Source organism: Erythrolamprus reginae, chromosome 1 (genome assembly GCF_031021105.1).
Source record: "Erythrolamprus reginae isolate rEryReg1 chromosome 1, rEryReg1.hap1, whole genome shotgun sequence".
Lineage (NCBI taxonomy): Eukaryota > Metazoa > Chordata > Lepidosauria > Squamata > Dipsadidae > Erythrolamprus > Erythrolamprus reginae.
Genome location: NC_091950.1, coordinates 354800229 through 354813285, shown reverse-complemented (window position 1 = coordinate 354813285; position 13057 = coordinate 354800229). Strand labels below are relative to the sequence as shown.

The 13057-nt window shown below is 37.8% G+C and overlaps 1 protein-coding gene across 1 annotated transcript in view; it reads right to left on the bottom strand.

Annotated features, from left to right (window-relative positions):
• Positions 1-3211: 3211 nt before the first annotated feature.
• Positions 3212-13057, bottom strand: part of WDR43 (WD repeat domain 43) — a 31066-nt gene continuing 21220 nt past the window's right edge. The window contains exons 12-18 of the mRNA XM_070734296.1: positions 12804-12890; positions 10551-10582; positions 9570-9633; positions 8646-8759; positions 6578-6647; positions 4513-4565; positions 3212-4415 (exon numbers count right to left, since the gene is read on the bottom strand). Of these exons, the coding sequence (XP_070590397.1) occupies positions 4281-4415; positions 4513-4565; positions 6578-6647; positions 8646-8759; positions 9570-9633; positions 10551-10582; positions 12804-12890 (555 nt within the window). The 3' untranslated portion in view covers positions 3212-4280. The remainder of the gene's footprint in view (positions 4416-4512; positions 4566-6577; positions 6648-8645; positions 8760-9569; positions 9634-10550; positions 10583-12803; positions 12891-13057) is intronic.

Below are 13057 nucleotides of genomic sequence, written 5' to 3'. Positions count from 1 at the left end.
GAGAAGGCTCTTCCCCTAGACCACGCCAGACAGCATTGCCTGGCTGACAGGACCTAGAGAAGACCAACTCTGTGGGACTTAACCGGCCACTGGGATATATGAGGCAGAAAGCGGTCCCATAACTAATCTGGCCCTTTACTAATTATATACTAGCTAAATGAGCATTTATTTAAATAAATTATTAATTTAACCCACTCTTTTGGCACCTGAGGAAAAAAGGTTCGCCATCACTGGTGTAGGGTCTCCTGCTTGAGCAGGGGTTGAACTAGATGACCTACAAGGTCCCTTCCAACTTTGTTAATCTGTTAAAAGCTTACAACTTGAAATTTGCCACGGATGTTCTTTTTGCCTTCTAGGTGCTCAGCCCTCATATGCTAAGGAGTTCTACTCCCTATACCCACCTGAAAAGAAATCTGTTCCAAATGGAAAACAAAATCAGAGGAGAGGAATTTCAGGTTCAGTTTTATTTTCACAGCAGCAAGCGGACGATAGGATAGGGGAGGCTTTTATGGGACAAGGCTGAGGGAAAGAAGGGGATAGAAGCTGATCATAACTACTCATTAATTTTCCAACTGTGTCAATTTATCAAGCCCAATCACATAGTTCCGTATTTAGCTAGTGTCTTATAAATGTACAAAGAAACTAAATTTCCTAAGTTTATATGGGTTAGGGAGAGACCCAAAGTCACTCAAGATCGATCTTTTTTATGGTGGCAATTTTCAAGGAGACTCTGAAGCAAACCTCAGGAGCAGCCAGGTGAGTCATCCATAAGATGGGAGGTATTGAAAAGAACATCTTTTTATTTTTATTTTAACTTGACAATAAGTTGCGTTTTTCATTTCTCCAACACTTTACATTAAAGTAGCTTGACTTATAACAGCTCATTTAGTGACTGTTCAAAGTTACAACAGCACTGAAAAAGAGGACTTGTTTTTCACACAACCTGTTGCGGTATCCCTGATCAAAATTCAGGTGCTTGGCAACTGATGCATATTTATGACGGTTACTGTGTCCCGGGGTCATGTGATCACCTTTTGCGACCTTCTGATATAAGCAAAATCAATGGGGAAACCAGATTCATTTAACTGTGTTGCGAATTTAACAACTGCAGTGATTCACTTAACAACTGTGGTAAGAAAAGTCATAAAATGGGACAAAACTCACTTAACAAATGTTTCACTTAGCCACAGAAATGTTGGATTCAATTGTGGTCATAGGTTGAGGACTACTTGTATTTACTTAGCTAAGAGTGTCTTTTTGATCACAGCCTGTTACTCCTTTTTGAAGTATAATTTGGGGGACATTATTGAAGGATGAACAGGTTTGTTAGAAGTGAGCTAAAATAAAAGTGTGGGACACTTTTTTTCTTCCATTATTTTCATGAATTTGCCACATTTATTTGACATTTGAGTTATAGTTTCTGCTTTTGAATTATTTGTTGTGGAAAGCTAACATCTTCTGACCTTAATGGATTTTGATTTGACCAGGAGATACCAGCTTATCTATAGGGAATTAAAGAACAGACGACGCAACAGATTCCATCTAAGCCAGAGATTGCAAAAATTATTTTGGAGTATTTAAACAAAAGAATTCACTTCAACTATGTTCCAAACAAATCGCGAAAGAGCAAGGATGTTAAAAAAGATGCAATGTTAGTCTTAAAAATGAAAATGTTAAATTTAAACGAGTGTAACAATTTTTGTTAATGTTTAGAAAGATTAACAAGTGTAAACAGAAACATAGTATATATTACTTCCCATAATTGAAGGGTGGGAGGGGGAGAAAATAATGGATTTGGTTAAGAATGCAATGTAAACTGTTTTAAAGAAAGAGTATTTGACCTTGTTTCTGTTGGGATAGTTTCTAGTTTTCATGCTTTAAAAAAAATGAAATTTAGAATTTGGTTTGAAAATTTTATAATTATTTAGAACTGGATCATAGTAATTATTGGTAATGTAAAAATGTAGTCCGTATTTATATTGGCACTTTACTGCGTTAGGAGTCAGATGTCAACACCTTTTTTCTACTCTCCCTTTAAAATCTTCATTTTCATTGTATTTTATGCTATAGTAAATGTTAATATAATTTTCGAAGTAGTTGAAGTTCTTTGTACTATTATCTTCCTAGTTTGAATGGCAGGGAATGAATACAGGATATTGGTGAACATCATTTTATTTGAAAATGCCATTGCAGTGATATAAGATGGCTTGACATGGAGGTTTCCATGACCTATCTCAGGTATTTCCAAATGTGGCAACTTTTAATAACTGTGGACTTCAATGCCTAGAATTCCTCAGCCAGTCATACCGATATACAGTAATCCCTCGTTACTTCGCGGTTCATCTTTTGTGGATTCACTACTTCACAGGTTTACAAAGGGGGCTTAAATTCATTAAATCCATTGAAAATTTTAAATCCATTAAAAATTCATAAAATTCTTCTACAGTACTACAGTACTCTATTAAAGAAACTGGTAGGATATCACATGAAATTCCAGCTGAGAAACATTATAGAATGACTGTTTAATGCAAAGGGTGTTTTAAAAGTCCAAATACTTGTTAAATACATAAAAAAATATCTTTCCTCTACTTCACGGAAATTCATTTTTTACGGGTGGTGTTGGAACGCATCCCCCGCGAAAAATCAGGGATCACTGTATTTATAAAGTATCTCCATATTATTTAGTTAAAACTTAATGTTTACAGGGGTTCATGGAACCCACCCAACCCATGTTTCAGCTCAGATATGAACAAATTCAAGTTGCAGAAAAAGAACAAAATACACGTAGTGTTTATTGTCCACTTGTTCAGCAACTGAAATTGTGATGGCGCTGAACAAGGGATACTTACAACAGGTCCTCAAGGTCGTAGTGGCTGCAGTCTCCATGGTGATATGATTGCAATTCAGGATCCTTGGCAACTGGCTCACAATTATGTCACACACAGCGTCCTAAGTACATAACCAGCATATTCAACCTTCACATCTGGCTTCCGGACAACAAAATCAGTGAGGAAACCATCTGAAGGTCAAAAATGGACATCAAAACTTGTGAGATGTTGCAGCCACGTGGGATTCACCTAACTATCAGAACTGTTAAGTTGGTGCAGCCAAGTGACATTGTATCTTACCATTCCGTTATTTAACAATGGGGCTCCCGGTTCAAATTATCATTGGTAAGTGACAATTACCCTTTACAATGCAACAAGGCAGCTCGAAAAAACTAGAATTTATTCCAAACTTGCTCCATGATAGCAAAAAAGGGCTTGGTGCATCTTCAGTACAAAATTCTAGTTACAAGCATTTCATTACATTCCATATATCACAGACTAATACTTCATAAAGACAATGTATATTTATTCACTTTACAAAGGAGAGCAGCATTAAGTCGCAACAGCTCCAATTATAGACAAATTAAACTGTACATTATACTGGTGAATGGCTCAAAAAACTTTACCCAATTGTTTATATTCAACTTAATTGAGCTACTAGCAACGCCCTTCTTCCCAAGATTAAAAATTCATAATAAATGTATGTTTTGTGTAATGTTGTTCACAAGTCTCTGCCCTCCCCCTTTTCATTATTTTTCTCCGTCCAAAGAACTCTCCCTAGATCAGCAAATAAATTTATATACAAGCGCAAAAAACCAAACATTTAGGATTAAGCACAAGTCTTTTTTTTTAAGTACATGAAAAATGACTGATTTACACACACATATAAAAAAGTCAATTTAGTCTTATAACCTGGTTTGCAATGTATCATTGCTTAGGTATGAATAATTCTCTTATGAGAATGGATGTTGTGGAGGAAAGAGCAAGGAGTACCAAGAAATTCAAAGTAATGTTTTTGAGTCTTACAAAAATATTTATTTTCTTCCAAAAAAATGTAGCAAGATGCCAACTAGGAAAGTACTTAACTAAGGCAGATTAGGAAGATAGAGTGGTCTTCAATCCATCAGAACTTAAAACAAAGCTGCAATAGGGCCATCACCCAATGGGGATAGATAAGCTATTAAACTTGAGCTGTAAAATGAATATCCAAATAAAAAATAATAATTTGCTTGCTATGTGGAAGAAAGTTGTTTCACTGTGATCCCTAGATATATAGAACTGAGGAACGATAGCATCATTGTGCGCTCCAGATTTGGAAACAACAGTTTTCCAATATGCCACCAGATATATTAGGAATCAAGTGTGTACTCCAAGTGGCTTCCAGCATGGCAATCCAGAAATGACCGATTTTGGTAGCCAGCTCCAACAAGTTTCCTTTCTTTAAACAGTGTGCTATTCTTCTTCACTTTCATTTTCTGGATCCAAATCTGACTCTCCATTGATTTCTTTTTCTATTGCCATTTCCTGTTCATTGTCCGACTGTTCATCTCTCTCATTCTTCTCTTCATCATCTTCATCCCAATTTTCCTGAGGGAGAGAGCGAGAGAGCATTACAAAATATGCATTCACTATAATCACTTTTAACCTCTTAAATATGTGAAGAAAGACACTGAACTTTACTTACATCTGAATCTCTCTCCCCAGCCATCTCGTCATCTGAACCATCGTCTGATGATTCTGTCGATAAAGAACACCAATGTGTGATATTTGCAACTAAATGAAAATAAACATGGTCCACTAAATAAAGAAAATGGCCACCCAAAATGTTTTTGAGAACTTCTCATCAATATATCTTTGGGTGCATCTCATCAGTATAGCTACAAGTATATTGTAGTCCTTGACTATAGTTCATTTACTAACTGTTCAAAGTTGCAAAGGCATTGAAAAAGGTAAATTGTGACAATTTTTCATACTTATGACCACTGCAGGACCCCCAAGGTCGTGTGTCCAAAATTCAGAAGCGTGGCAGGGTCATGTAACCTTTTGACAAGCAAAGCCAATGAGGAAACCATAATTCTCATTGAATACTTGTATTCTCATTGAATACAAAGTTGAATGTGCATACAAATTTGAGTTAAAGACAGGAACAGAACCTGATTCTTAACCCAGGGGATTGTCTGCATAGGTAGTCCTTGTGTAGTGACCACAACTGTGGCTTTCAATTCTGTCACTAAGTGGCAGAAAAATCATGTGTCCACACCAGAACTATGACAATGCTTTTGTAATTAATCAAATTACCATGCTGTGAAGCGAGGCTTCAATCACATGACTGTGACTTTCAATTTTACTTCCATGTTCTCCATTAATTTTGTTTATTGGAAGCTCATTGTGAAGCTTGCAAATGCAGATGACGTGACTGTGGCATACTACAATGATCATAAAAGCTCATCAGTTTTGCCCAAATGGTGATTACATGAAAATGGAACTCTTAAACAACTGTAGATGTGAGGGTTGGTCAGAGACCTGTCTCCTCCCCTCCCTCCAACCATTGTTCAAACTGTTATTAAACAAAGTGGTCAACAGCAAAGACTAATTGCAATCAATCACCTGTTGTACTGGGGGAAGTTCAGAGTCAACATCTGCAAAGTTAGCTACTCTACGTAGCTAGAATGTTGGTTTATGGTCTTAGAAGGTTTATGCTTTTTTTCTCTACATATTCAGGCTGTGCACAGAGAATGTGTCTACTGTCAACATGTCAAAAATCTGTACTTTCAATTTTTTAAAATAATTTTTTTATTAAATTTTTATTACAACAAACAAACAAAAAAATCTTAAAGAAAAAGTGCCCAATACCAATAAATCCCACCACTATTTAGGGGGTTAAATTATTTACAATAAATTTCAATTTCTTCCTTAGCTCCGGTTTACATTCCTTTACATACAAAAAGTGATTGGAATTTATTTTTCACATTGTCGTCATATATTCAACTTAAGATATAATCTTTCACCTTATTCCATCGTGCCATCAGCTTCTCCAATTTATTTTCACCAAAGTTATTTAATCTTATTTCCATAATTTCGAAGTGGATGTGGTCCACCATGTACCAGTACCAATTCTGGATTGTCCATTTATTGCTGTCCTTCCACCCTAATACCACTACTGCTTGAGCGCTTTCCAAAGCTGCTGTTTTGATTTCTTTAAACTCTCGTAATTCCCCATGTTTAACTAGTGTTGCTAATTCTTTCGTGATTATCCAATTAATGTTTAGCACATTGTTAATTTCATTCTGTACTTCCTTCCCAAAAATCTGTACTTTCAATTAAACGTCTGATGCTCCTCCCTTTTTAGACATCGCACTGAGGGCATTGAAACAAGGACAGGAAGTATAATGTGGAAAATAGGGACAAAACCCATGAGCAAAGTATCTAAAGAAATCTTTGAATTGTTTTCCTAAGAAGTCTGATTTAAAAATTTACTATACTTCTCTATTCCCCAAGCATTCAATTTTAACTGACAGGATTCAGCTGAAAAGTCGGCTAGAGCCAGAAAGTAAAAAGGAATACACTATCTTGAGGGGCCCTGGGTGCTTTCTGATGTTACTTAGTTTGGGTAATGAAATATCGGCAAGAAAATGACCGAGCTCGGCGAGCACGAAGGAGCCCTAATTTTAAGCCTGAGCTACAGAATATTTTCCTATCTTATTTGCTAATTGATCCAAATTGATTAATACCAAATTTCTTTTGCTTACCTTCTTCATATACTAGTTTTGCAGTCTGATCAATATCAGGAACATCCTGAACCCGTTCTAATGCAGCCACCTAAAAAGAAAGTATTTGGTATCAACAGAGATTGTAGCTTATGTTGAATTCAAATTACATTACATCAAATAGAAAATATTGACTGTACAAAATTTTATAAGTGCTAATTCTGTACACTATCACTAATTTGTCAAATAATGAAGTTTTAATTGCAATAAAATAAAATGATTGTTTAAATTATATTTTCACAAGTTTAGTAATACTTGATTTGCCCTCTTTTTAAATTGTAATATTGTAAAAGCAATATTTGTATGTTTTGAGTAAAAATATTACACACTATTGTGTCGAACCTACTTTTCAAAAAAAAAACCTCAAAATATCTATTAGCCTGTAGCAAGTAGTGAAGGCATCTTACAAACTGATGATGTCACTTGACACAAACTTTTTAATGTCTATCACAAGAATCTACATTATTATTTATACAGAACAGGCTCTAACTAACTAAAGCTTTTATTTAGGTGCAACTGAAAGTGACAGTGCAACCACACTGTCCAGTGCTGTTATATGCTTAGGGTGGCAACTAAGTACAGGGGGGGAATATCTAGAGAGAAAAAGATAACTGAAGCTCCAACCCAAATATTAAAAATGATTTCGTTTTTTTCTGAAATTAACAGATTTTTTTCTCTACTCAAAAAATCAAATTGTTTCTGCATTAATAAGACTCTGGAGCATCTCTAACAAATTACATGTTTTATATTTCACTACAAGAGCTGAACTGAATAAATTTTGACATCAAGAAAAGAAACAGCAGCTGCTACTAAATTACAGTGAACAATGGCCATTGGAGATAAAAAATGTTTTAATCTATTTATTTTCCAGCTAAATATCATTATAGGCTTGTTCTATTCAATTTATTAGATTTATGTTCTGTCTTTCTATTAATAAATATATAATTAGGCAGCCTTATGAAAACATGAATACATATGTTATTGTGCTTTAGCATCCATCTGAAAAGAAGATATCTCTAAATATATTATAACCCCATCCCTGAAGATTAGGAGAAATAAATTTTGTGCGCCTTTATCATTGTATTCTCAGTGACTCTGTAAAACTCCACTACTAAACAAAATTATACAGGCCTCTAGTGGGATAAAAGGCTTCTTGACATTAAAAGATTGGAAGTTCCTTGGATGTCTTAACATAAATGTTTTCTTTTTCCAAATTGATTTACCTTTTATGAAAATAATTGAATTATCAAACACACAGAAATTCTGCAGCCTCAAACGGTCAACGGAAAGCTACTCTTAATATTGGGACTCACCTTCTACATTTGAAAATTATGCATTATAGCTGCACTATTTTACAGAAAATTATCATAGATGGAAAGCTTTGTAATTAAGACGGCTACAGCACTGATCATATGTAGTTTCATTTCTCCCAAAATCACTCTGAGGGGGATCATTGGAGTTCTTTCGTGTTATAAATTCTGGTGCACTGGCAACCCTCCCACATTTAATAGAAGATCTCATTTTTATTAGTAACATAACCACATCGGACCAGAATATCTCCGGGACCGTCTTCTGTCACATGAATTCCAGAGACCAGTTAGGTCCCATAGAGTTGGCCTTCTCCGGGTCCCGTTGACCAAACAATGTCGTTTGGCAGGGCCCAGGGGAAGAACCTTCTCTGTGGCGGCCCCGACCCTCTGGAACCAGCTCCCCCCAGAGATCAGAATTGCCCCCACTCTCCTCGCCTTTCGTAAGCTCCTTAAAGCCCACCTCTGTCGTCAGGCATGGGGGAATTGAGATATTCCTTTCCCCCCCAGGCCTATACAATTTATGCATGGTATGTTTGTGTGTATGTTTGATTTTTAATAAGGGTTTTTTAGTTACTTTAAATATTAGATTTGTCATATGCTGTTTTATTATTGTTGTTAGCTGCCCTGAGTCTATGGAGAGGGGCGGCATACAAATCTAATAAATGAATAAAATAAATAAATAAATTTTATGTTCATAACAACACTCTTTCTGTGGAGTAAGATTATCAACTTTAACTTACTTGAGTGATAATAAGATACAGTTTTCCATGCAAGCGAGACAGCTTTTGCAAAGTTTTTACTCTGCTTTCCATTAATTCATATAATGTTCCCAGCTGGGAGGCTAGATCTGGCAACTGTGAGGGGGATAAAGAAAAAAAGGAGAATAGTCAACAGAGAACTATGAAGACATATGCAAATGTAGTCCTAGGCCATTTCTATAATAAACATACAAAATATTTATTTATATTTATATATAAACCTTGCTTAAAGACTGCTCTAAGTGATCGCATAATTTTTAAATGTGTCATCTGAACGATTAAACACTTGACCTCATCCAATTTCAAATTTTGTCAATTTTTTCATCTTAAGAGGCAAAAATTATACTGCCATGCTATACACTTAATATGATGTTCACTTTGTATTAGTGAACTTTGGAACAAGAGTTAATGGCAATGGCAACTGTGAAAGGAATTCACTTTAAATAAAATAATTCAAGAAGCATAAATTCGACATGAGGGAAAATTGTATACAATAACTGCAGAAGCAAAAGGTAATTCATGAAATCTAATTTCCTTTCTTCTCTGTTTTTGGCCCTCTAGCAGGTTTGAATCAATTCTCTTTTAATTTAGCAAGCCTGTGCAATATAGTCAGAAGAGTAGACAGGCAAGAAGGATTGGATGGTCTGAAAATTATTAGGAACCCCTGTGGAGTTGTCTGAGCTTGGTGGTTGTTTTCTTGCAGCCATTTCATTACCTAAACTAGATACCTAATTTGGGTAATGAAACATCTGCAAGAAAAAAAGCAAGCAGAGAGCACCGAGGATTTTTTTTATTTCTACCGTGAGCTACAAATGTTCTCCTTTATTAGTCTGGAAATGCCTTCTCTCCATGCATCCACCAGATGAAACCAAAATGGTAAAAAGCCCTGTGTATCAGAGTACTTACCGTTGAAAGGTAGGAGGCATGCATCGTTAGAACAGGTTTTAACCATCGAACCATTTGTGCAGCACTAGAAAATAACAGCAAAATCTTTCATTTATTACAGAGGGTCAGAATTTATTTATTTTTTTAAATTATATTTCAAGATGATAAGTTTAAACTGCATCTATAAAGATACAGATGAATAAACTTCCACACATTAATGAGAAATAATATTATATATAAAAGTATCAATGGAATATCTTTTATCAGCTATACAGTTCACAGGCAACAATAAAAAGAGAATTAGAGCCAGGGTGGTGCAGTGGTTAGAATGCAGCACTGCAGGATAGTTCAACTAACTGCTAGCTGCAGTTCAGCAGTTCAAATCTCACCCTCGGTTCAGGTTGACTCAGCCTTCCATCCTTCCGAGGTGGGTAAAATGAGGGCCCAGATTGTTGGTGGCAATATGCTATTTTGTAAACCGCTTAGAGGGGGCTGTAAAAGCACTACGAAGCGGTATATAAATCTAAATGCTATAGTTAGGGTTCCCCTTATTTTTCTAAAACAGACGAATGTACAACATACGGATATATGAACTTTATCCTTTTTAACCTTTTAGAATCTCAGGTATAAAGTTAATGTTGCAGCTCTAATCTGCAGTTATATAATCCCATACAGATTTACATTTTAAGAAATCCACTTTTTAAAGCAAATGTGTCTCATAAAGCAGTGCTATGTTTTCTTTTTAGGCTTCTACAAATGTCTGGTTTAATGAACACCAGGTGCTGCATTTCCAGAACTTCTAAGGATTTTTTTCCAAGCCATCTTTGAACCATGTATTAGTTATAATTAAACAAGCAAGTGAAATATACAAAGAACACCCTATTCAACATGGCTTTGAAATGAATAACCCAGCTCAATATTTTAAACAGTGCCTGTTACAACCAACCCTTCACCCCCACTATTTGTTATTATCAGAAAGAATATTAGGTAATCTATTCTTACCTGTATGGATGCCCTTGTAACCTTTTTGTGATCTAAAACAGAAGTGGAGAATGTAAAGACTGAGATGCATTCAGATTCTTATATAAATTATAATCTTCAACAAAATGCAGATACATGAATTCTCAAACAGTCTAAATAATTTCAAAATATTTGTAGTTAAAATTAAAAAGTATATAAACTAAGTAAATTCTGTAAAATGAGGTTCCCCCCACCCACCCAACACAATGACTCTTAGTTCACTTAAATATTACATCAAACTAGAGAAATGTTTACCCTGAGATAAACAGAAGTCCATAAATTTGAGTTTCAAGGCTTACTTAAACAAGACAGGGCAAGCCAAAAATTTGGAAAATCAAAGATAATCTCTTTTCATACACTGGATTACCAATATATCAATTCTATTTATTATGTACCGTATTTTTCGCTCCATAAGACGCAGTTTTTTTCCTCCCAAAGTAGGATGAAAAATCAGCCTCGTCTTATGGAGCGAAGATACAGGCAGGGAGGGGGGGAGGCTGCGAATTCGGAAGCGCCATCCCGCCAGCTGGCTGGCTAGCTGCTGCCTGGCCCACCGTTCCCCGTAAGCTACGCCCGTGAGCAGGCGTGCACCCCCAAATACACCCGAGCGCCCTTTTCCACGGGCGCGTGCTCCCCATCCCCCTGCCAGCCCGCGGGGAGGTGGGCGGGGGCGGGGAGGTGTGGCAATAGGAGTAAAGGGAGCCGCGGCCGCCCCTGCCTCCCCACGGTGCCTCCGGCCAAATGCGCCCCTGGCTTCTCCACGCTGCCCTATTGCCCGCCCGATCCGCCTCCTCTGCCACCTCCTGCGTTGGGGCGCGATCTGCCTCCTCTCCTCCGCTGCCTCCTCCTGCCTTGGGGCGCAATCTGCCCCCTCTCCAACGTCGCTGCCTTCTGCCTTGGGGCGCGATTCGCCCCCTCTCCTCCTCCGCCGCCGCCTTCTGCCTTGGGGCGCGATTCGCCCCCTCTCCTCCTCCGCCGCTGCCTTCTGCCTTGGGGCGCAATTCGCCCCCTCTCCTCCTCCGCCGCCGCCTTCTTCCTTGGGGCGCGATTCGCCATGAAGAGAAAACGGCCGACTTTTCCCTGCTGCCGGAGCCGTTTCCTCTTCATGGCGCAAAGCCACACAGTCCCGGACTCCCGGATTGCTCACCCAAGGCAGGAAGCGGCGGAGGAGGAGAGGGGGCGGATCACGCCCCAAGGCAGAAGGCGGCGGCGGCGGAGGAGAGGGGGCGAATCGCGCCCCAAGGCAGAAGGCAGCCATCTGCCCAGACAGAAAGGAAACAAGAGAGAGAAAGTGAGAAGAAGAGAGAGAAAGAGGGGGAGAGAGAGAGAAAGAGAGAGGGGGAGAGAGAGAAAGAGAGGGAGAGGGAGAAAGAGAGTGGGAGAGGGGGGAGAGATAGCAAGAGAGGGAGAGAGAGAAAGAGAGAGGGAGAGGGGGGGAGAGAGAGGGAGAGGGGGGAGAGATAGCAAGAGAGAGAGAGAAAGAGAGAGGGAAAGGGGGAGAGAGGAGATAAAGAAAGAGGAGAGAGAGAAAGGAAGAGAAAGAAAGAAAGGGATAGAAAGAGAGAGAGAGTGAGAGATGCTCAGTGAGCCTTTCTTTGAAGTTGCCTTTCTTTCTTTCTTTCTTTCCTTCTTTCTTTTTCTCTCTTGCTCTCTTGCTCTTTCATTCTTTTTTCTTTCTCTTGCTTTCTTTCTCTCCTTCCTTCCCTCATTCCATTTCTTTCATTCCCCCTCTCTATTTTTATTTCTCTTTCATTTTCTTTCTTTCTCTCTTTCTTGCTTTCTTTCTTGCTCTTTTTCTTTCTCTCTTTTACCTTCCCTTCCTCTATTTCTTCTTTTCTTTCTCCTTCCTACCTTCTTCCCTCCCTCCCTTCAGTCCTTCCTCTCTTACTCTCCCCTTTCATAAGTTTCCTTGCTTCCTTCCTCTGTTCCTGTCCCTTCCCCCTTTCTTTCTTTCTTTCCTTCCTTCCTTCCTTTCCTCCCTCCATTTCTTGCTTTCCTTTTCCTTCCTCCCTTCTTCCCTCCCTCCCTCCCTTCTTTCACTCCTTCCTCTCTTCCTCTCCCTTTTTTGGCTCAAAATATTTTTTTTCTATTTTCCTCCTCTAAAATCTAGGTGCGTCTTATCAGCAGGTGCGTCTTATAGAGCGAAAAATACGGTAATTAGAATAAAAAGTTTAATTTTTATTATAGGTATACTAGAAAAGCTAAAATTGCAGTAGTTAATATTAAATCTTTTACCTCACGCAGTAGTGGAATAACAGAATATATAGGAATTCTGGCTACTGTTTTCTTTATTACTGCTTCCTTCTTGGTTTGAAGCACTTTCTGTTAAAAAAAAAAGAATGGGTCTTAAGGATCTTGGAGGAGATAACTTTTTAATCCTAACGGATATAAAATTTAGTTTCATTGTTTTCCTTCAAAAAGTGGGAATATAGTTGAGCTTGAGTAAAGTCCTTTATTAAAAGATTTATGTGTCATTATTCTATAATAAA